This window comes from Lissotriton helveticus, chromosome 5_1 (assembly GCF_964261635.1).
Source record: "Lissotriton helveticus chromosome 5_1, aLisHel1.1, whole genome shotgun sequence".
Lineage (NCBI taxonomy): Eukaryota > Metazoa > Chordata > Amphibia > Caudata > Salamandridae > Lissotriton > Lissotriton helveticus.
Window position 1 is genome coordinate 305644122 of NC_136065.1, and position 25388 is coordinate 305669509.

General features: G+C 43.7%; 1 protein-coding gene across 2 annotated transcripts in view; it reads left to right on the plus strand.

Annotated features, from left to right (window-relative positions):
• LOC144754479 (solute carrier family 2, facilitated glucose transporter member 5-like) overlaps positions 1 to 25388 on the plus strand; it is a 133795-nt gene that overhangs the window by 103438 nt on the left and 4969 nt on the right. For both annotated transcript variants that reach the window (XM_078642306.1, XM_078642307.1), the window contains 3 exons: positions 11991 to 12092; positions 15483 to 15558; positions 23789 to 23916. In XM_078642306.1, coding sequence (XP_078498432.1) covers positions 11991 to 12092; positions 15483 to 15558; positions 23789 to 23916 — 306 coding nt within the window. The remainder of the gene's footprint in view (positions 1 to 11990; positions 12093 to 15482; positions 15559 to 23788; positions 23917 to 25388) is intronic.

Sequence of the window (25388 nt, forward strand, 5' to 3'; positions counted from 1 at the left end):
GTGGCAGACATACATGCCCTTAGTTCATGTATGTGTGCCACATGTGCACCCATGCACTATACAGGGGTGCAACAGGGTGTAAATGTGACACCCTGCCACCCTTGAAAGTCTACCCTCTTTTACAGATTCGGTATTTACCGAATCGGTAATTCTCATTCATTCCCATGGGCCTCCAGGCCCATACGAATGAATGGGGAATACCGAAGGGGTAAATACCGAATCGATATTTACCGATTTGTACCGATTCGGTCAAATTTACCGAATCATTAGCTACAAATCATTTACCGATTCTAAAATACCGAATCAGTAAAATTCGGTATTTTAGAATCGGTAAATGATATTTACCTACATCTGGCCCTATATGAGGAGGTGGACATGAGTGGGGCATAAGGGGCAGTGGAAAGAGAGGAGTGCAAATTGTTAGGTGTACTTAAAACGCAATATTCTTCAAACTAATAAAAAAAATGTAAGGCCTTAAATACAAAGACAAGAGAGAGTGAGTATGTTTTTGTCAGTGTGAGCATGTAAAAATCCCAGGTGAAATCCAACAGGCACTTCACATTAGCCGACTGAAAGCACTTGTACCCGACTATTTACTACAGAATAAATTTTGTAGGAGGGTGTGACACCCCAAACAACTCACCAAAATCTATGCCCCTGCAAACAAGAACAAGAAGACACCCAACCATGACCGTGCTTGAGCAATGTTCTTCTGCAGGGGCGCCAGTACTGAATTCACTGAAATTGCATTACTTATTGCACCCATATAGAACCCACTGATATCTATCGGGTAATGCATTTGACATTTTGGAGTATGTTTTTTGAGTGATAATCTCAGGTCACCTGCTCCAATCTCAGTGTTTTCAGCCACGTTTTTTCAACTTTCTGAACTCAATATAATAAACACAACTTATTTTGGTAATAACAACACGCTTTTTTAAAATTAAAATTCTTTGGGACATTACTGAGAAAGTGCAGTCTAAGTAGAAGAGTTTAATAGCTACGCTCTAACATCACAAATAAATTACTGAACTTTGAAAATGACTAAAAACAAGTAGTGGAAGTATTTCTAGAAAAAAATCCAACAAATGACCAGATAGATGGCAATCTTTACCAGAACCCTATGCTCTGAGTAGGATGTGCTCTTGTAAATACTGGTCAGTGCTCGATTGTGCTAAAACCTCTAAAACGCATTGATCCACTTTTTGTCTGCCCACAGCCACTGACTTTATGTGGAACCTCAAAATGGCGATGGCAGAAAATGTGCAAAGTGACACGATAATTACAGACTTTAAAGGCATCTTTATTGTTTGGACTTTCGCGTTTCGGGTCACAAAGTTTGGGAAACACTACACTACTGGAATATGTGTACCTTATGAGACCAAGGTGTGGAAGGGACTGCAGGGATGTCTAAATCCCGAGAGCCTGATTAGGAGAGACTGTAGGAGTGTGTGTAACTTCTGACAGCAGAGTGGGGAGCGCATGACTGAAGGAATGGATGGGACTTGTCCACAGCGGTAGCAGGTTGAAACTGCAGGAATGTGTGGAGCTCCTCAGACCAGTGAGTGTGTGTGCAAGTGTATGAGCTGCTCTTGAAGGCAGTGTGGGGTGAGACTACAGGAGTGCGTGTAACTCAATGCAATTTGTTTAACTGGATACCAGTGAGATATGGATTACATTCATGTGTGTTTGGATTGTGAATCCGTGCGTTTGTCCGGTTGTGTATTTGAGAGTGAGAGAGAGAAAGAAAGAGAGTCCTCTGAACGTTTAGTAGAGGGTCTGCATGGGTGTGTGGGCTTGGAGAGCAGTGGGGGAGATATACTCCGTTCTTCACCATCCCGAAGTAGATAACGCGAGTTCTACTGCCATGGTTAATATCTAAACACCTTTATTTAAAAGCCAATTCTTTTTTTGTGTAATATTTTGTAAAATGTTTCCCTCCCCCCCCCCCCCCACCCCTCAAACAGGGTGCCAGAGTCATGCACTCTCTGTGTATAAGTGAGGGAGGTGGAGTTGACTTTCCAAAGTTAATATAAGGATTGTTACGGAGATTAATCAGTAACCGGTGGGGACCGGGGGGGCAAGGTTGGGCTCTGGCTGATGTGAAGTTGGCAGTTCTTCCTGCTACGTGTCTGCTTAGTTACAGCACACGTGGAACTATGCTGCAAAACTTAGGAGCTACTATCGCTCCATTTTATCAACCTGAACAGGACCTACTGCTTAGACATAAAAGGTTGGGATACATAAACCTCGGCAGCTTACATCACAGGGAAAGTTGTAAACACAGTTTTCTCTAATGCATATTTCAGTGTTGTTTGTGACAAAACATGGAGGAAAATGAAGTTAGTTTATCTTTGCTTTTTTACCTAATGATAAATTAAACAAATGTGCACACACAAGCTGATTCAGCAGGAGGGAGGGTGATTGGGGACGGGACAAAAACCGAGATAAGAACATGATTTACAGCCATCGGCTGAGCACGTTTTGTCCACAACAAACCTAGAAGCACCAGATGTTTTGGTAAACAGTGACCTGGCCAACCCGGGAATGTTCCGGCTTTATGTGAACTTTTTCACGGCAGGTTATCAAACAACCAAGCGAAAGCAAGATGTGCAAGTTACATTTGAAGTCCCCCAGACGAGGGTTTGAAAAACCCACCTTGCACTGTGTGGCACTTGTGACTGTGTATTAAGCGGCTTGAGGCTGTACACTGTGTGCTGTATATAGGCAGCTGCCGATCTGCACCACATTATGTGGTGTTCCGTCTTCAACTAAATACATGCACTATCATTCCCAACAGCAAACCCAGCTTAAAAAATACCATCAACACGGAGAAGTCTTCAGAAATAAAGCACAAATGCCATAAACACAAAAAAAGCCTTCCTAAACAAATAAAGCACATTGAAAAAAATACACTCCAACAAGCTTTAGCAACATGACATATACAAAACAAAATCACTGTCAACACAACACCGCTCTACTAAACAATTTAAGTACATTGAGATTACACAAGAACATAAATTACAAAAACCCTGTACACATAGGAAAGCCTTGCTAAACAAATATAGCATATTAGAAAACAAGAGCTTGCAACACTTCGCACGCAAGCTTTAACAAAACAACAAACAAAAAATTGAGCCTTCAGAAAACATGGGCACTCTGCAACAAGAAAAAGAGTGCACAAACAAAAAGATAAATGCACACAGGAGAAAGAAGACATTTAAAGGGCCGAACAAAAACACAAAAGGGGGAACAAATGGGACAGATTCACCACTCAAAAGCACCGGTTTGTAAAAGACACGCAAAGGCAGTTATGAAAAGTGAGGGGCGTGGCTGAAGCCCATACAGCATATACTCGATGTCTCGAAGAGACAGCGCATGCGCTGCCTAAGCGAGACCTAAAAATAAAAAGCCACTGCAGCCATGTCTATTAGTAATCTACATGGGTGCCATTTTAAAAAATGTTATTTAAAGATCTGAGATGGATCCGCAAGTTTTAAAAAAGTACTACAAATTCTTTTTTTTTTAAAAAGCAACACATTGGTAGGACAGGACCTAAAGCAACATGGAAGGAGGAAGGGAAGGCCAGCGGTAGTTAAAGCAACTCAGAGGGAGGGAGGGAGGGATGGAGCTGAACCTACATGTCGGCGGGCAAGCCAACGCGAAAGAACAACACATGGGTAAAGGGAGAAGCACCTGAGCGACAGAGAACACACAGTAGGGTGGGCGGAGAAGCACACGAGCAGGCCAGAGAAATATGAGTAGGGCTGGAGGAGAGAAGCCCACAGGCGAGAGAGCAACATGGAGACTGGGGGCCGCAAAACACACTGTCAAGAGAGAGGAGCATGAGCATGGGTGGGGAAAAGAAACACACAAGAGAGAAAGAAGCACGCAGATGAGAGAGACCGCTGGAAAAACACATGGACTAACATGGACTAAAACAACAAAATAGTTTTCTAAAAGTCAGCAGAGGAAGGAATAAAAGTCAGCCAATGAGAGAGATGACAAAGAGGCTAAACTCGAGGTTAGAAGCAAACACAAGATTGACAAGCTCTAATGCGGAAATTCATTGCATACAAAGCAAACAGATGAGAATGACAAATGTAATCGGTGGGCAGGCTATTAGTCCAGGTAAGCTCACCTTACTCCACAATAGGTATTTTGCACTCAGTATAACAAGCACTGTCAAAGCTAATAGGCCTCACCTACGAGATGAGAGATATTGGCTTTGTCAATGTTTATCCATGTTGTACAGCAGCGCGGCTGTCATGCAGCATGGCTGAGAGTTTTTTTTAAAAAGCCCTATAATGTGGCCAGTGCTCGCTACATCATAACACTTTTTAGGTCTTGCCTGAAGGCAGCACACCTGCACTGTCGCTATGGTGACAATCTATTGTTTTTAATTAAAAAAATCTAAAAAGGGGATGAGATTAAGTGATTTGCCCAGAATCACAGGGTGTTAAGATGTTTCTGAGATTCAAACCTGGTCCCGTGGTTCTAAAAGCCAACAGCTCAGGCCATAACATATCAGATACCTAGTGAGTGATGTGTGATTGTGCAGACTACAGAGGCTGGTTTGTGTACCTTTGTTTGCAAAGGCACCACCACCTTATCAACCTGGTTTCCCAGTGACGTGGTCGTCAGCTCTGGTCACATCCTCTCCCTATTAACTGCATTCTCAGCAGCGAGCGTTTACTTGCTGAGGTATCCTATCAGCCATTATGTCTTTCCTTCATCTTCCCTCACTTAAAATGGGTTCCCTGTCACCACGGGTGGCTGCAACAAAAGGCACAAGGCTTGTGTTGCTTTGAAAGGGATGGGCAACTGGTCAGACCCTAGACAGCTTGTAAGTCACACCCTGCATTTGTACGCGCATGATATATTTTGTTGTTCTGCAAAATTTGTGAAAAGTTCTGCACAACAAAATGATGCTCATTTCACGAACAAACACAGAATTATTTTCAGAATCTGAACCCATTTAAACAATGTAGTTGTGCTTTAAGGATACTAAGACATTATATGTATTGTTTATTTCTCTTCTATAGCTGCGTAAAAACGCTTTGTTGCTTACCACTCTCCATGCTTTTGAAATATCTTCGATGAAATAACTACCTGTGTCCTGGGTAACTCATAGGGTTGCACGTCTATATAGCAGTGGTACATCATAATAATGGGCTTGTTGCGTCACTTTTAATATGGGAAAAAATGACGTACCGGCACAGCAAGGGGCTTGTAAATAAGCCCCTAAGTGTCATTGCTTTGTCGTTTACATTCAAATGGGTGCAACTCTCGCGTTCTGGATTCACAATAACAGACCACAAGGGGTTATTTTCTCTAAAAGTACTCCATTCTGTAGGTGAAGTTTTCATATCTTAAGCATCTGTTTTTAACACAGATCACATGGAAAAGGGTTGGATGGTCAGCTCGGTTCTCGTGTCAGTGAGCGCTACACACTAGGCATCTCATGACCCTACAAATTTCACGCATTGGCTCTTGTGTCTGTACACATCTCACACGCCAAAACTATGGAATACCCTGCCAGTAGCCATGAGGAGAGAACACAACCTCCTATCATTCCGTAAACAATTAAAAACCTGGCTCTTGCCTTAAAACCCCGTCTCCCTTACCGCCCCCCCCCCCCCTCTGGAATACAGGGTCGTGTTAGCGCTGGGATGCCCGAGGGTAGCTATGTGCTCTACAAATCCCTACTCAACTCAACTCAACTCAACCATGCATTTGTGAACATTTCACCCACCATGTTCCTCATGCCCTGTCTGATGCCCATGTTCATCTCACACACTCTGTTTTTGAGAATCATACATAATACAATTTTTTTTATGTGTAACTCACATTAAGATTCTCGTGTTCGTGAGAATCTTACACATTATAATTATCAGAAGCATCTCAGACACACACAAAGTTATGATGAGGGAAGGTAAAGAAAAAACACCTTTTAGCGCTTTTTTTCATATAAGTTTTAGTCATGCTGCACAGCAGCCACAATGCTCTACAACATGTCTAATAAACATTGGCGAGACCTGTTGGCTTTGCCAATGCTTGTTTTCATTGCTGGCACAAGGGAGACAACAGGTAGGGCAGGGAGGAAACAGCATGGACAATGGAGGCTGTGGGGAAAAAAGTGGTGTGACACAGCTGCTTCATAGCCCCTATTTTGTTATGGAGGGAAAGCAACAACAAGGGGGAGGTAGGGCAGGGGTATTGAAAGCAGCAACACAGGCGAGGGAGGACTCGGGGGTGGGGGCAAAGAACAACACTGGGGAGGGACAGCTGATGAGGGTAAGCAATAACAAGGGGAGGGAGGATGTGATGTGGCAAACAGCAACACAGGGGAGAAAGATGAGGAGAAGTAGGCAAGAGAGACGGGTGACAAAGAAGCACTCTGGCAGAGTGCTTAACCCCAAAGAAAAAAGAAGCGCTAAAATAAGTTGGCAGTGGCAGGGCACAAATAGTGTGTCCATGCTCCAGGTGAAGATTTTAACATGTGAAGAGGAAGGAAGCCTACGGAAGATGACCAATAAGAAACAAGCAAATGAGAGTGAAAATTAAGCCAACCAATGGTAATCAATGGGCAGTCTCTACGCCCAGTGATAGGAAAAAGGTCCGTGAGACAGCGCATGAGCTCTCTAGGAGAGACCTAACAAAAGAACAGAAATCTGTGACTGACAATACAAAAAAACAAACTAGAAGTCCTTTGGCACACCGAGCCATACAACATACTACAAAGACTATTTTAGATCAGACTAATTTAACTTTCATACTAAGATCCACAAACAAATTCCTTAGAAGTATTGAACAAACTCTGTACTAAAGTCACCTGCCCATACACTAACAAACAGCATTCACAAACTGATGGCACCCCAGATCCTAATGAAATAGCAACTTGATTAAGAAAGTGCTACTGCTTTAATGATGGTTGATAGTGCTACACAACTACCAATAATATAGTTTAAGCTGTATAGAACTTGATCGAGAAATCAAAGATGGTCAGAAATGCCATCACAAGCTACTTTGAGGGAGCAGGTATAATGGCTATACCACCTGACCGTGGACAATGTCACTTTAAGAGCGATAAACAAGAAATGAGCAGAAGCAGGACAAGTGTTCAGTGTTGTGTACCATCTACATTGACCGGGAGATGTAGAATTGAGGGACTAAAAAGGTGTAAAAAATGTATATGTAGCAGTAGATCTAAGTACACAAGAACAGAAGGAACCAGGTAGAGCTGAACAAAGAAGCAAGTGAAGCAAGCAGGCAACCGAAATAATTGACACATTGTTTTGTTGGCTGGTGGCAAGGTCTTGGGGTTGGTAAAGTGGAGGAACTCAACAAGCCCATAACTGTAAATTGTGCAGATAGGATACACTAAGCATTTAACCACCTGTGAACAGCATCAGCATCTGTTTCAGTTACAGCGGCGAAAGCCCACAAAATACAGATACTTTAAAGGACAACAGACATGGCATAACAACAAATAACACTGATAGCAACTCTGGTGGCGATAAACCAAGAATGCTGAAGGCTATGAGCTGCACATAGGTGGAAAGCACCTCACAACAAGCATTGGAAATGCAATAGGTCTCGGATTTATTTGAGTTAGAGCTAATGGCATTGTAAATGGCAATGTCTTTTAGCCATGTATTATGGAGTGTATGCATGTGGTGTGTAATGTGGTTTGGATTGGAATTGTTCAGCCTGCACACTCACAAACTGTTCACCCTGCACACTCACAAACTGTTCACCTTGCACACTCACAAACTGTTCACCCTGCACGCTCACACATTGTTCACCCTGCACGCTCACACACTGCTCACCCTACACGCTCACAGACTGCTCACCCTACACGCTCACAGACTGTAAACCCTGCACGCTCACACACTGCTCATCCTACACACACACACACTTCACACTCTGCACTTTGCACTCGCACTCTGCACTCTGCACACTCACTATGCACACTCACTCTGCACTCACTACTCTGCACTCACTACTCACTACTCACACTAGAAATGCATGCCATGTCCGCTCTAACCACAGCCAGTGCAAGCATTGCTCGCGCTAGAAAACGCCCACAGCACAAAATAAATGCACGACCAGAAAAGAAAATAGCATTCAAAATAGAAATAAAATCGCCCAGTGCATGGAACATCTGAAACAAAAAAATAAAATGCATAACATCTGACTGGGAGCACCTATACATTCAGCAGCGTGCAGTAACTACGGGAAGAATTATCCAATTTACAATAAATAAATAGCATCCTCTTCATCATACCTAACGCATACAACAGCCGATTGCAATAACAGACTGCTTATAGAACGCATGGTGTAAACATAGAAATATGGGTATGCTTTTAGATGTGTCAATAAACCAATATTTTATTAGATTGAATATCTGATGTTTAGAGGCATTTTCGGCGTGCTCTTTCAAAAAAGTACCGACTGCATGTCAGATCTTCGTAAAGAGCAAATGCAAAACCACTACACAATCTCAAACGCTAAAATGGAATGCAACAGCTGACTAGTAAACCCACAGCGAGCACTCAACCTCAGATCAGGAAAATACTCACTGACCTGAAGAAGCGTCCAGTCAGTGCACGCATCATCAGACAAATAACATGGTATGCAGACACTGCTGCAAATAACATCTGCTACTTCATGCAGCATACACATTGCGAAAATACAGAATGTATGCAACTACTGCATTAAACATTGACCACACGTTTACAGCATATGCACAAAAATGCTGCATATATGCATATGCAGTCTGGGTACATAGTACAGCGCAGACCTGCACTGACATCGCGGATCATTGCAGTAAGCACAGCTGTAGTAAAACATCTTAATTCACAAATCATTATACAAGCTTAACACTCTTGCAAGGACATTTATATTTATTGCTACACAGCTCCATAATGACTTGAGGAATCTTCATTGGAATAGACATCAAAACAAGAAGTGTGCGGAATATATATGTACATATAGACATTTGGATGCCAAGTTGAAGCCTATGTGGATCGAGAGGTGCTTCGCCACACGCCTCTGAAAGAAGATATACTGGTGCTTGTAAAAGATCAGGAGAGATGATTCCCAACCATCCTGGAAGGGAGTAAAAGGCAGTGCAGGCGCTGTCTCAGTGAGTGTGTGCAGAGAAGGCAGGCGGGCGCCGCTTACCTCTCTGGGGCTACTCCTGCTGCAGAAACAATCCCTAACGTGCTCACTGCTCGCCAAACTCCCAGCAGAGGAAACAAAACCAAACAACCAAGAAAGTATCCAGCCCCGGCTTGCCTGCTGCATCCAATCCTCGCTGCTGCCAGACACCAGACTGTCACTGGCTCGGCTTTGAAGCGGCTGAATTAAAGCAGGAGGAGGGTAAAAAACAAGCAACCAGTAAACGTGTCCGTCCTAGATAAACAAACGCATTTTAAAACAAGAGGTGCTAATGCTACCTGCTGTGCGTCTGAGATGCCACGGAGTGCTAGCGGAAGAAACGATCGCTATTGTAAACAAGCTGAGGATCAACGGGCGCGATACAGCGTGGTGGGCGCGCACGACGCAGCGTGGGCGTGCACATCAGCTGAAGATCGCCGGAGAAGACACGAGTCTGCCTTCTGCCGTGACTGACCCGATGCGGAGGGAAAGAGCCCGGTGAGTGGGGGGGGGGGGCGGCAGAGAGAGAGTGTGAGAGTGTGTGTGTGTGTGTGTGTGTGTGCATGCATGCATGCGTGCGTGCGTGTGTCTGTCTGTCTGTGTGTGTGTCTGGCGCATGCCTGCCTGCCTGCCTGCCTTTGTGCGCGTCCACAGACCCTGGTCGGCTCGTCCACCTCTCTGTAGTCCCTTGCTAGCTTACTAGGCGACAATAGTTCTCGTTACCGAGACCTAAAAAGGCAAGCACAGGAATTTAGCAGTCATTTAAACTGAATGGTGGGAAACGTTGCAGAGAAACGAAAGGGTGTTGTACAGGAAGCACCGCATTTTTTAAAACATTTAATTACATAGTTCTTGGTAGAGCACATTAAGTCCTTCAAGGTGGGTTATGAAGTTACTTTCCAGTGGGTACAATTGACCACAATTCAATTTGTCCCGGTGGTTGCAGGTGGTGGGCAATGGCCCTCAAGTTTGTAGGCAGGACGTCATTTTTATCATGAGACTTTGACCCAGAGCAAGAGAAAGCTCAGAAAAGTTGCAACGGGAGAAAGCAGGGATTAAAAAAAGAACCTTATTAACTCAAGTGCCTCCTGTTTTCACTTATTATATTCACTTACATTATTGTATGGCTTGGTTTGTGTTTTTGCTAAAACTCAATAAAAATTTCTTAAACAAAAAAAAAAAAAAAGAACCTGCAGGAGTGAGATGAAGAGTGATGGGTGGTGGAAGAAAGGTATGAGGTAGAATCAAGACTAGGCAGACTTGTTTTTTGTGCACCATGACACTCAGTAACGCCGATGTGGGATTCCTAAGAACGACTTTGGGCCCATGCAGGTATTTTTGTTCTCAAACTAAGCACTGGTCAGAAGACAGAATAACATTATGTTACAGTTTTCTAGATACATAAGACAGAGGAGTCACAGGGTCTTCACAAACATAAAATTGAGGTGTCACATGATCTTTACAAACATAAAATGGAGCTGTCACATGATCTTTACAAACATAAAATGGAGGTGTCACATGAACTTTACAAACATAAAATGGAGGTGTCACATGATCTTTACAAACATAAAATTGAGGTGTCACATGAACTTTACAAACATAAAATGGAGGTGTCACATGATCTTTACAAACATAAAATGGAGGTGTCACATGATCTTTACAAACATAAAATTGAGGTGTCACATGAACTTTACAAACATAAAATGGAGGTGTCACATGATCTTTACAAACATAAAATTGAGGTGTCACATGATCTTTACAAACATAAAATGGAGGTGTCACATGATCTTTACAAACATAAAATGGAGGTGTCACTGGTACTTTAAAAATGCTAATTTGCACAGGGTTCCAGAGATAATAGATAGATTTCTCGAAGCATGTTAATGCAAGGGACAAGTACTTAGCTATGAAGTTTAATATTGTTAAAGCGTGTTTTTTAGGCATGTCTTGAACAAAGAGCTTGAAGGAGCCCTTCCGATGCGTACTGTAAGAGCCATCTAAAACTGGAGTGCATTTCCTGAGACAGATTGTTTCAGTGTGAATGTCTCTTTGATCTTGTGTCCATCTTGGGCAGAGCTTGATTTCATAGGATAGAAAACCGGAGTTTCTATAACAGATATGAAGGAAAATAAGCACAGGGATCCATGAAATAGCGTCTTCTCCATTAACCGAACTCCAGATGAATGCTTCAGCTGAGATGCTCCGCCTTAGAACATCACCCTCGTTGACAGACTTCAGGAAGTGGAGAAGTGTGGCTCACTGGTTAGAAGCAGCAGACCTTGAAGCAGAGGTCAATGTCCGTGGACTCGATAATTCTCTCCTAGGTGCCTTCTCTAATCATGGGTACCACTCTGCAACTCTGGACAATAGCTTGCTTAATCTCCACAATGGTCCCAACAGCGCTGGGATGCCTGGCTTCACCTTGGGGGCGCCCTGGAGGGAGCATCTCACAGGGGAAGCCAGGATGGGTTTCACAGCGGTATACAGCGCCAGGATGCCCCGAGATGGGGCAGCAGTGCGCTTTACAAGTATACACACATTTACTCAAGACCATGCTCTTGGACTGAGACCTGCAGCCTAGTGCCTAGTGCCTAGTGCCTGGATGCTGGGGCCTGTGTTACGCTACTGGAATTGACAAGGCTAGCTAGTAAATATTTCACCTGCTTGCTCCTTCCCCATAAAGAGACAATGAGAATGCATATGTCTAAAATAGAGTCTATTCCTATGAGAGTAGTTAGTTTCTTGCTCACTGTGTGCTTTTGATTGTGATGGACAACTTTAGGCATCTCCGAAGTGATAACTTGCCCTTCTGCTCTCACCTCCAGGCCTTCATCGTGGAGTCTCTTGGACGGAGAATCCTTTTGCTGGCTGGCTTTGGCATCTGTATCCTGTCCTCTGTGGTGCTGACCGTGGCCCTTAATTTGCAGGTTTGTGTCAAGATATTTCTTGAATGAAGGATTGATTTTTGACCAATAACAGGTTGCTATATCTCCAAACCAGTGGAAGTCACAGTTAATGCACGGACAGTGTCTTCCGAAGTTCACTTATGTTCTCATGATAATGTACTGTATTGTACTGTACTGGTATTTATATAGCACTTTTCACGCTTTCATTTGTGAAACGACGTGCTTTGATTGTTGCCTAAGGAGTAATCTGTATGTAAATTGTGTATAGAATGTGTATATAATGGAGGACCTTCCACCTGAAGCCCCCTTCCTTTAGTTTGATCAGTTGTCCTTACAGGAAGGTTAGGAGTCCTCGGCGTGTTCTCCACAACAACAAATCAATATGGAATCCTGGTCATATGCTTTGCTCCCTGCTTCATTCCTTTCCCCAAACATGTCCGCCATCTTTCTCCATACTCTAGCCACGTCTTTGTGAAGAGCTCTGAACACTTATGGAGAGGAAAGCTGGCACCAGAAACAGGAAGTGGGGTCTAATTTAAAGTGTGGCAGACATGCTAGTCTGTCACAATGTGACAGACATCCCATCTGCCTTGTTACAAGTGCATTACATCCTATGACACTTTCAAGTAGACTGATGGGATATCCGTCACATTGTGATGGAGTAATCTTTCCGCCAAACTCTAAATCAGGCCCATGTCTCTCCAGGAGTAGGGAACATACTCCCTGATTAGGAAAATAATTTGCTTCTAAAACCTGAAGGCAAGGTGAAGCCTGTGTGGTGTGCTGTGAAACCATCCCAATTCAGTCCAGAGCAGGTGCCAAGTTATCTAGGGCACTACCATGAGGAGAGCTGTGTGATAAATACTACCAAGATCAGATGACTATGACCCGGGCCGAGCAAACCAAGATTAGGATTGCAGTTCCTCGATTGAAGAGCACAAGAGAGAAAACATCCTACAGAGCTGGCTGAGAACAGTGTGCATCTGCCCAAGATCTTCCTGTGTCCCCAACACTTGCCAGAGCGTGCCTTCCCCCAGCGATGCAACAATTTTCATAAATGAGGCCCCTGTTGTTTAATGAGGTATCCTCAAAAAGCTTTTCTGAGGATTGCTGCATCAAAACTAATTGGGTTTCTGTACTATCTTACATAGGCCATGTCTTATACCATCTCAAATCTTTACTGGATTTCCAAGTCGCTCTCTCATGTTTCTCTGTGTTGGAACGGCTCTCCATGTGTGGAGCATAGTTGTTCCCACACATCCACCCATGGTTTTTGGCACATTTCCAGATTTGATAAGACTAGTAAACCTGAGAATCCGTCACAATGCTACACCTTCCCAGGGAAGGAGTAACAAGGACAAAGCTGTTATTTCCTCTTTTTACATGTGCTGCATCCTGCAGTATACGTACAAAGAGGAAAATGCCTCTGAGGATTGTTTTAGTGCAGGAAGGTGTTCCTTCCTGCACAAAAACAGTCCTGCCTGCAGCGCAGATAACCTTGCTCCATGGCACAAGGGTGCCTGCATTAGTGCTTGGCAGCCACAGTGCACCACTGCAGAGAGTGTGCAGTAATGCACTATATGGAATTCATTATGGCGCATTCCTGCTCTCTCCATTCGGCACAGGTCAGTGAGCTGTCTGGCTGTGTTGATTTGTGCCAAATGTTGATAAATCTGGCCCCCAGTTTTTTTCAGCAGGTCGAGGGTCTTTGATTTTATTAACCATACTAGCTAGAACTCACTGACAATGTCATGAGGTGGCATAGTGGGCAAATGAACAATGGGTTGGAATGCTACCTGAGCGATTGCCAGTGGTTAATCAAATTGAAAGCATTACTTCCATCACCTTTTGTGTGTTTGATGTAACCCTTAAGTGGTCAAGGAATGCCTAGATGTGAGTTCCTTGGTCACTGTGGCAGTGGACCCAAGCTACACCCGACTGAAGATGCCAAAACAGCCAGAAACCGGTCTTAGGTTGCCTGTGTTCTGGTCTGTAGAGGACCAGGGAATTAGTTTGGGCTGGACTGTTCCTATTGGAGCAGGACCAAGGCTGATGTGCATATAACTGGGTCTCATCTGGTGTGGCATGGTGGGCAAAAGAACAATGATTTGGAAAGCTATCCCAAGCAATTGCCATTGGTTAGTCAAACTGCAAGCATTCCTCCCTTCATCTTTTTTTGTTTAACCTTCTCTATAGAACACAAGGATGATATTTTACCCATGGAGTATGACACAATGACCTTCTGAGGTCTTCAGGCAACTGCAGCACCATTGCAGGAAGGGCAAGCTTTCAGTTTTCTATGGGGTTATAGTGTTATGTGTCCCTTAGGGATATGGTTGACATTGCTAAGTTAGCATGAGCTTTGCTGCCAAGATGCTGCTTTTGCGCTTGTTACTACATGACTTTGTTTTTGCAAGAATCTGTTTGTGCCTTTCACATGAGAATGGGCTGCCTTTCGCATTCTCTGCCTTTCCTGGAGTTTAGTCTGAACACGATGTGCAAGGTCAATCAACTATGCCCCTTGTTATTCTGGTCAGTTCCTAGTACCTAGACATAACATACTACACACAGCTGCAGTACTGAAGACTCGTGCTTTGATATTACGTTGTTGCATGTTGTTTTAACACACTTGGAGAAAGCCCATCCATGGAGAAGAGCTCCGCTGTTCCTATGATGTAAACCTTACATCCAGGCTTTAAGGTATGGGGTCTGCTGTCAAAGCCAAGAGATCTTTCTTTTTATAAAATAAACTTCTTCTAGTCAAGGGGAGGGTGGTTAGGCCTAAATGCCCTTACTTCCACAGTCTTTATAAAATGATTTCTTCCTTTGTATTCTATGGAATTGTAAAAATGCTAACTGTGCTGAGTGTATGCATTTTGCTGCTAGTAGAAGCATGTATACTGTATTGTAGAGCACGATAGTTAAAATAAACATTTTGAACTATTTCAGTGACTCTGCCTATTCTCATTGTGGACAAGTACAAGTGAGCGAGCGAAAGAGTATGTCTTGTCCCGTGATTCCTGAGAGAGTCGGGAGTGTTGTGTTCTGGGTTGTCGAATCATTTGTAGCTCCGTGATATTTGGAGGAGAACGAATGAGACACTATAGCTAGTCGGTTTGGGATTTTGGGTACTTATGTGGTAGGTTGGTACACCCCTATACACTGAGGTCCTGTTTTCCTGTGCATAGTTCTGTGTATGTGCCGAATCCCTCCAACAATAGCATGAGAACACCTTGTGGTTGAGCTGCTGTGATATAATAGTAACTTCTAAATATGGTAGTGTGTCCTACTATTGCACAGTTGGATCTCAGTCACTTCACAAGTGGTGAAATCAGGAATCCTGATAGCATGAATGAAACTGGTAGTGTGAGAAGCACTGTTCATCACTGAATGCTGATTTTAAATTCACAGGCCACCGTGTCATGGATGCCGTACTTGAGCATTGCCTGCATCATCATGTATGTTGTCGGACATGCTATCGGACCCAGTAAGTACCCATGTTCTCGTCACAAATGGAAGGTTTATTATGAGCATAACTTTACAACTATGCTGGGGAGTTCAGTCCTTTCTTCAGTCCTGTTCTTCCCTGACTATAGACATGAATAACAAGTTCCTTACCTTTGGTATCGCCTTATCTGGGAGAGACTCTATTTAGCCACAGATTCCTTGTCTTAGAATATTCCCCAGTCATCAGACTGGATCAAGACATTTTTAGCAGCCCGCTTGCTTCAGTAGGTGGCATCATTCAGCTCCACGTGGCATTGTCAGCATTGTCTGCACCGGAAGTGCCATACAAATTCCTGTATAGATGCCACCCCAGCACACTGAACTCGTAAGGCTCTGCGGCTAGATAGGGTGTCTGCCAGATAAAGTGTTCCCAAAGGTAAGTAACTTGTTCATCTGATAGAGACGTCTAGCTGCAAATTTCTTACCTTAGAATAGATACCAAAGCAATCTCTCTCCCCAGAGGTTGGTCTGTGAACTGGTTGCACTAAAAGTCCTGGAGGAATGAAAGTGCTAAATGCCCATAATGCTGGCCTTGACTGTCTAGGCAGTAGTGTTTGACAAATGTGTGCAGTGATGCCCACGTAGCTGCATGACAGATATCACACACTGGAAATCCTCTAGCTAGGGACGCGGTCACAGCTTTAGCTCTAGTGGGATGATCTTTCAAGCCCTCAAAGAGTTGTTTCTTGGCCATTGCGTAGCAGAATATTTTACAGAGCACAATCAATCTACAGATGGTTCTCTTTTGCACTGCCTTTCCTTTCTTCACTCCCCCAAAACCCACAAAAAGATTTTTGTACGATCAATGTATAATGACAACACTCTTTTTGGGTCCAGGCAGTGAAGTATCTCCTCTTCTTTGGTTGGATGAGGCAATGTTATGCTCTGCCAAATGTGAAAGAGTGTAACCACCTTCGGCAAGAAGGAGGCACTGGTCCTAAGGACCAACTTATCCAGGAAAAAAGTTATGTATGGGGGTAGGCCAAAAGCTCCTGTAATTTGCTAACCCTCCAAGCAGATGTTATAGCCTTAAGGAAGACTGTATTGATGGTAAACAGTCTCAGCGGCCAGCTATGAATGGGCTCAAAGGGCGAACACATGAGGAAAGTGAAAACTAAATTACAGTCCCATTTGGGCATGATGAAAGATGTAGGAGAAAACATGTGTGGTAAACCCTTAAGGAAATGAGTCACAAAAGGTGAATTAAACAGAAAGGGTTGATCTGGCACCCGCAGGATAGCTGAAATGGGAGAATATAACCCTTTGTTTGTGATGGGCTAGGGATAAAACAAACATAAGGACTTAAGACAAGGGTGTAGACAGAGGCTCAATGGATTTGGCAGCACACCAAACAATAAATCTGTCCCATCTGCAGGCACAAATCATTTTGTAGGAGGGATGGCCAGGTACCAGGATGACATCACATACTTTGGGGGAAATCAAATACCCTCAACTGTCGCTGTTCAATCTCCACACATGTAGATGGAAGGAGTGCAGGTTTGGGTCCAGGAGCCTGCCCTGTTAGTGCAACAGGAGATCTTCCAGAAGGGGCAGCGTGATCGAAGGACAGATGCTCATGCTCAGAAGTTCAGGTTACCAGACTCTCCTTTCCCAGTCTGGGGCCACTTAAATGACTTGGGTCCAGTTGTTCTTGATTTTCCTGAGAACTCTGGACAGCAGCATTATTGGCAGGAAGGCTTACAGGAGTTCTGAGCTCCAGTCAAGATGAAATGCATCTCCGAGCAAGGGCTGCCTTGGAAACTCCTGCATGCAGAAGTGATGACATGGCGTGTTCTCTGCAGTAGTGAGTATATCTAACCAAGGTACTCACCAATCTCTGAAGAGACCTTGCACCACCTCCAGATGGAGAGCACCATTTGTGATCCACAAGGCATCGATGGCTGAGTTAATCTACTCTGGAGTTCAGAAAGCCCACTATATGTTGAACCACCAGGAAAATACCCTGATGTTCCAGCCATGTCTAGACACAGGGCCTTCTTGACACAGGGTCCACAACCCCACCCCGCCCTGCTTGTTGCAAGAACGCATGGCGGTGATGTTGTCTGTGAACACCTAAACCAGCCTTCCCTTGACGGACGGAAGAAAGGTTTTCAGTGCCAGGTGGATGGCTCTCAGTTCCAACATAGTAATGTGGAGCTGTGTTTCCACTGGAGACCCATCGACGGATCCTGAGGGCCCGACGGGTACAGAGGGCAGACCCGCCAACAGAGCCCCAGTCAGAGTCCCTTCTTAACGCATGGTCCCAAAGGACCTCCAGAGGGGTTTGACTGCCCAGAGTGAGGTTCATGGCCTCATGAATTTTATGAAGTTTAGCAGGAGTTGTTCCAGCTCCAGGAAACTCAGGGAAGGGAGGATTGGATCCAGTATCATACGCCGGCTCCACAGGAACAACCTGGGAGTGAGGCCTTGACTTGAGGGATCGTTCCCTCTCATTGTCCAATGAATGGGACCGACTGAGAGAAGTCAAAGAGTGCTTCAACTTTCTGCACATCTTCTTGTGGTACTTAGCTGAAGAAGTCCAGGATCGTGACAATGACAGGCTCAAGTGACTCTGGGAGCGGTCCTGAAAGCTCCCTCGCAAAGGGCATGTGGAGTGCACTGAGTAACATGGCAGGCAACCAGAAGCTCCATGACCTGCTCGCAGGTTGCCTTTGGATTCATTGTCCTGCAATCCACGCAGGCCATGGAATCGTGATTCCGTTCCAGGCATCATAAACACAAGTCGGGGTCTGTCACATACATTTGCCTGTGACAGGCACAACAGGTTCGAAAACAATCAGCTTGTTTTTTGGGACATTGTCCAAAGAAACGGGAAAAAGGGCACAATAGTCGAGTTTGACAAAATGGTCGAAAGAATTAAGATTAAAATTGATTGAGGGGAACTCATCGGATCAGCACTGATGCTGCCGAAAAGAAGGAACTGAGGTCAGCGCGATGACAGGGTGAATATGTAGGAGCCACGCACGTCAATTCTGACACAGACAACGCCACATGGAGCAGAATGACACTACCTACTGGCATACAAGGGGACTGCTCAAAAAATTCTGGATCAAGCCTGACACCTGGGGGATAGTCTATGGTAAGGAATCCGCAGCTAGAATCTCTATCAGAAAAATCCATACACCAGATTATCACATGTGTCAACAAAAGGTCTGATTGAGATACATGGGTATACATTTTTTGTTTTATCCTATTTTGTAAACCTAGACCTTTGCATTCGTTTTTTGTGTTTTTGGTCTGTCTCACAGAGGACACTGTACATTGCACATGTATTATGACAATATATACTGAAACATATCAAAAATATTCCTCGGCTTTGCATTACTGTTTGTGTTGGAGTTAAGTGTATGGATTTCTCTAACTACATCCTACTACAGTTTTATTTGTGCAATTATGTCTTTTAATTAACGAAGTATACATATATAATTCCAATGCAAACCATTGTTGATAATACTGTTTAAGCCTCTGGTTCTGATTGAGTAGGGTTGCCTTTGTGTTTTCATAGGACACAAGTGTTACAAGCAGCTGCCTCTGCTGACCATAACTGAAAACACAGGAAAGGACCTCTGGGCCGATTAAGTCTGAACATTGTCCAGCCCTTGCTTGATGCACAGACACAGCAAGGTTTCCACCTTGAATGTAAATGTAAATGTAAATGTAGTTGAGCTTATATAGCGCACAGCTACCCGCAGTGGGTGTCCCGGCGCTTGCTTAGGGAACCCTTCCTGGTATTCCCCTGTGAGATAGCAGGGTATCCACAAGGTGAAAGTCAGGCATCCCGCCGCGAGGGGCCGTTGTGGAGATTAAGCAAGCTATTGCCCAGAGTCGCAGAGTGTGAACCCGTGAGTCGAGGAGGCACCGAGGCGAGAATTATCGAGTCCGTGGAATTTTAAGCCCAAGCCCCGCCGAGGCAGGGAATTGAACCCTGGTCCAGGACCGATCTCAGCTTCCGGGTCTGCTGCCTCTAACCCCTGAGCCACACTTCTCCACAATGAATGAACGAATGAATGAGGCAATTCGTTTGTTGCTCAACAAGGGCATCCAAGTGCTTCATTATTATGAATCTTCACAGAACAGGGTAGATTAAGCTGTTCTGAATAACCACTTCTCAGTTCTTTTCTAAAACCGACTTCAGATGGTATGAATTGTAAGGTGGCGGGGAGCTCATTCCACATCTTAGCAGATTGAAAAGAAAATCAGACCTTGCCTTTTCTAACTTGAAAGATCTTGTGGATCTTTGAAATAGCTCATTAGACGATCTCAGATCTCTATTTGAACAGTAGTGAGTGAACCTGTCAATCAAGTTTTTTGGGCCCTTCTTATAGAAGGCTCGATGTGTTATAATTAGTTTTTAATTTGGGTCCTTTTGTGTTCCGGAAGCTAGTGAAGAGATTTAATGTGCATTGCTGTAGCCTCCTGACGGGGGATTTTTGCCTCGCTGCAGGATTCTGCATAACCTGACAGTAGGCTTAGATATATATAGTTGGCATAATCCAATCTTGCAGTAATGAGGACATGTGCAACTGTCTTACCTGTAGAGGCTAAGAATTGTGTGACTCCCACTCCAGTTTCTACTGCCATATCATATTCATAGATCTCTCCAACTCTCACATTGAATTTAGCACTGAAAAGTTCTACCTCTTTCACTGTGTTCTTTCCTTTATGAGTTTACATGCTTCTATAATGTCCCCATTCTCTTCTCTGGTGTAACATGCTTTGAGTTTTGCATCTAATGTTGGGGACTGTGGTTCAAATACAAAAGTTGCTCCCTCAACTGGACAAAATACAATAGGGTCCCCAGAACTGGACACAAGACTGTGGCCATAGCTGCCCTATCTGGACATGATACTAAAGTCATGATCACCAAAACGGGACATATTACTACAGTCAAGGTGGCCAGTACTGGACACAATACTTCCAATATTGCCTGTGGAGCTAGATGACACTGGGCCCGATTCAAAAGGGTAAACTTAGACCTGAAGTCTAAACTTAGACTTCAGGTCTAAACTTGGGGCCTGATTCACAAAGGTAAGTAAACTTACACATTTGTGAAAGTTTACGATTGTTTACTATTCGCAAAGGGATTTACGACTTGTGAATAGAACAATCAAAAGTGTAAGTTTACCTTTGTGAATCAGGCCCTTAGGCTTCAGGTCTAAAGTTAGACTTTAGGTCTAAAGTTAGACTTTAGGTCTAAACTTAGACTTTAGGTCTAAACTTAGCCTTCGGGTCTTAGTTTACCTTTGTGAATTGGGCACATTGTATTTAAGAACACTTACCAATAGTCCAGATGTGAGTGGCGCCAAGAGTTGGGCGCAGTAGTTTAGATGACATTTTCACAATGCTACACATAGATCATGTGTCTCCAACCAGTCGATCGCGAGCTACCAGGTGCTCACAGGCACCTTCAGAGTAGCTTACAGCTTACAGTTCATTTTTAAATAAGCAAATGGTCACAGTTTCCTTTCAAAGTTAAAGAAAGCTGTGTTTATTTTACATTATTAGCATGAGGTTGCAGATAGCTGGGCCTGATAATGAGCAGTGCTCAGTCAGATTTATGGCCAGGCTGGGCAGAGATATAGAACTGAAGCACTGAGATATTTAACTCCTAAATAAAAGTCCTTGTCAACTCAATATTGGAGCTGAGAACAAAATGATGTTTTAGAATGCTTTTCAATGGGAGTAAATTTAAATGAAAGTTACAATAAAGATTAATTTAACTCTTCATTTTAATTTTCTTCCATTTAAAAGTGTCAAACAGCAGGCCTCTTGCTCCCAGTGGCCAGTAGACATTGTACCTTCTTTATAACTGAAAAACACGGTCATTTTTTAAATGAGAGAAGTTTAAAGTGAAGCAAAATATTTCTATGAAACATTAAGTTGTAATGTCTTTCTCCACTTTCAATTAAGCCAATTAATTCTTAATGTTGAATAAGCGTGTTTCTTCACTGTAAACTCCTCTCCTTTAAACAAATGGTTGTATTTATTCTGTTATAAATACAGCACCATGTCTACGGACCACTTGGAACAAGATGCCGAGTGTTTGTAAACGTGACACTTGGAAATGGGAGAACATTGAAATTTTGAGTTTTGTGGAATCTACATAAACATAAAGTTAACTCTTCAGTTTAATTTTCGGCCATTATAAAAGTGTTGGCCATTATAAAAGTGTTGCCTTTACACACAGCAGGCATATTGATTCCAGTGGCTGGCAGACATGGTGCCTTAGTTATAACTTAAAAATACAAAAATTATTTTAGGTGGGAGAAATTTAATATGCAGAAAAATGCTCCATATTATGAACATTTTTGCAGAACATTTTTCTGCACCTAAAATGACTCCTATTTACAAAAATGGTTGCATATTTATGATATACAGGTAATGGTGCACATGGGGAAAGTATGTTGTGTGCCTCAAGTAAATATGACATAGGCTCCCAGTCACCCATCCACATATATTTCATTCATACGCACACATGTTCATACATACCCAAAGACAATGTTCTCACTGTCAACGTATTTTGTTTACACGATAGTATCTGGCTCTATGAACATTAGCCTTAAAGTCAATAAAGCTGGACTTGGGGGTGTCATGTATCAATACACAAGTTGTGTAGCCTTCAGTAGCTCGCAATGATTTTCACTGATCAGAAGTACCTCTCACTACAGAAAAGGTTGGAGACCGCAACTCTAGATGTTGCCTTCATGCCTGAGCAGACAGTGGAGCAGAACTCTAAACTGAAGTGAAACTAATAAAATCAGGAAATCAGTAAGTGGAAATCTAAAATCTTCAATGGCTCAGAAAGTGGCTTTAATGTGACTTTTTTCATTTTCTCTTTCACTGTCCAGAGGAAACAAAAGTTTTGAAATGGGACAATATTTTTTCAAGGTTTCTTTCAGTAAAAGGTTTATCTACACATTCTTTAGGGAATGGGGCGCAGACTAATAGCAGTAGACAAAAACAAGAGAACATAAACTACTAGCTTTAGGTTGTTTTAGGCAGGAAAATTATTAATATCCTCTATGGAAGTTTTAGGGGTTTCCTGTTTTCAGTACTTGACTGTGTCATATGCATGAAAGTCGAAGAGGGGCAGCAAATAGAGAGTGGTAATAGGGGGAGCTGAAGAGAGCCAAGGAATTATTTATGAGAGTATGGTTGATTTTTAGAAAGAAAATGGACTTGAATGGAACTAACAGCTATCCAAGAATACTGGCGGGGAAGCTGAGCACATACATGAGAAAAGAGCTCTAACATCCTTTCTAAGTCTTGTTTTATTGGATGCCATGACAAGCGAGTTGGATGTTAACTATAATAGCGCCAAACCAGAGAAGCAGCCTACATGGAAGCACACACAACAAGAAGATAACAAACTATTCAAGTCTATAGCATAAACCAATCAGTGTTAGAAGAGGAAGGTCCTTTGTGCAGGGCACCTGGCCTGTAAACAACTGCCTCGGCCTGACCGGCTTTTCCAAGACTTAGACCTTCAAGATAACGCCTCATTTCACAATAGTGCATACGTCTTTAGTCCTTCAGTAAGCAGCCGTTGCATTACTTTTAAACTGGGTTGAACAGCCTTGGCTGCTGGAAATGGTAAAGCCAGAGAACAACAGAGAGAAAATGTATTTGTTGGTTTCCCAGAAGTAGGAAAAGGAAGGAAAATACTTTGTAGGTATAAGAGGAATGGAATGATTTCAGGCCCAGAAGAGGGCATAAATAAAGGACAAAAAACAGAAGGTGGATGTCCAGGAGCATGGAAATTCCTCCAAGTCCCAATTACCTGTTCTCGAGCGGGTAGGAGCTGTCCACGGCCTGATGTTTAAAAGGGCACTTTAAGGGAGACCAGGCAGCTGCTATTCCACTGCAGTACGGTGAAGTGATGTACAATTTGTAGGTGGTGGTGGCAGTGGCGGCTCGCATAGGGCGTGCTGCGGGCGGCAGGGCTGGGCGGGTAGGGGCAGGGTGGGGGGGTAGTAAACTCAGACATACGACGGAACGGAGGAACATGTGATATGCTTAGAAGCAAAAGCCCTAGACAAATACACCTGGATTGTTGCTTTGATGATGTGGGCCAACATCCTTGAACTTTGTATGCTCTAGTGTATGGTGCTGGCATTTGTTAATATGTGTGTAAATAAAGAATGCAAACCACCAGTCTATGCTTAATCAGCTCTTTTCTCTCTTCCGAGGTACGATTCCAAATGTGGTCACCACAGAAATGTTCCGCCAGTCTTCACGGTCAGCAGCATTCATGGTCTCAGGCTCAGTGCATTGGCTATCCAACTTCACTGTGGGGTTGGTGTTCCCGTTCATGGAGGTGAGTGATGGTTTGAGATTTGAACGACTGATGGTTTTGCTGTAGTAGCCTCAACTGGAAGCCAACACCCACCTCACATATTTGAGTAGGTTTTATATGCACAAGGGGATATTATGACTAGCTTATACTGCAGGTACTCTGTGTACTTTACGTTGGTCGACAATGCGAAAAGCTTATCTCATGGGGCCGTGAGAGAAACTGGAGCTGATGGGCAGTGTAAAGAGCTGGACATTGGTGGGCAGATTGAGGCGCTGGAGCTGATGGGCAGTGGAAGGAGCTGACACTAATGGCCATTGTGAGAAGCTGGTATTGGTGGGCAGTGTGAGAAAGATGCAGAGGTGGGCAGTGTGGTGAGTTGGCACTACTTTGGGAGAACTTCAAGCTACAGTGTTCTCAATGCTACACCTCTCATGAGTACTACACAACCACATGCAACTGAGAGCGTTTCAGTTCATGTCTAATTTACAGTCACAAACTCTCTAAGGAGCAGTACTCACTCAACTGGTCCATCGGTGGTCTGCAAGGATGCATAAGCTTGACAAAGACTGGCCAAGGGTATGGCGCTACTAAGACTTGAAGAACATTGTGCTTGGTCCCCCAACCTTCATCTGGTTGTCACCTTTAAGAGGTGAAGACTGATTCTCAGCAATGAAGTATCAGAATGACTGAAATCCGCAATCCCTGCTAATACGGTGGAATGTTTGCCATTAGCATAGAACCAAAAGCTCTGAGAACATTATGTGACATTTGTAACCAAGAGATCAATGTACTTTAAGAAAGATGCACTTGAACCCAAGTGCTTCCCGCTGAAAACCCAAGTGCTGCAGCAGTAGGAGTGTCTGGTTCGGTTTCAATCACAAATGTATGGGAATATAAGCTGCAATGGTGAGGCAGAAGCTCCATTCCGCTTTGACTTCAACCCGAATTTCTGCGATATGCCAAAGGAAGAATTGCACCAGGTCAGAAAGTCGAATTCCTTCTTTTGTGTTAGGATCAGACTCAACTGACTGATGAAAAGTGTTATTTTGCTGCACTTTCAAGGAAAATGAAGGTAGACCACCCCTAGTGCTGAGAACCTGCCTTATCAGCTCAAGAACACAAGGAGCAGAAGTCTGAGTGTAGCTCTTCGATCAGTGCCCTTAGCACGCAGTGCTGTAGAGGCTGGTGACCTGTGACAATGCCCATCCCATCCTCAAGAATGACGCTGTTGAGAGCAGAGCACTCATCCCCAGCCACCAAGGAAGAGAAGATTCCCTCACGCCTGCTGTCAGGATTAAGGGGGGTGCTCAGGCTCCTCCGTGACAACACAGTGTGCTGGATTAGAACACCTGAGGGCCTTTTCCTCCTCTTGAAATTGTGGTCTTGGTCAGCAGGCATACGGAAACGTCAATGTGGTTCAACTGAAGATACCCACCTGGCCAAGAAAATTTAACCATTACCCCGAATCGGTCCACCATCCCCTGGAACCATAC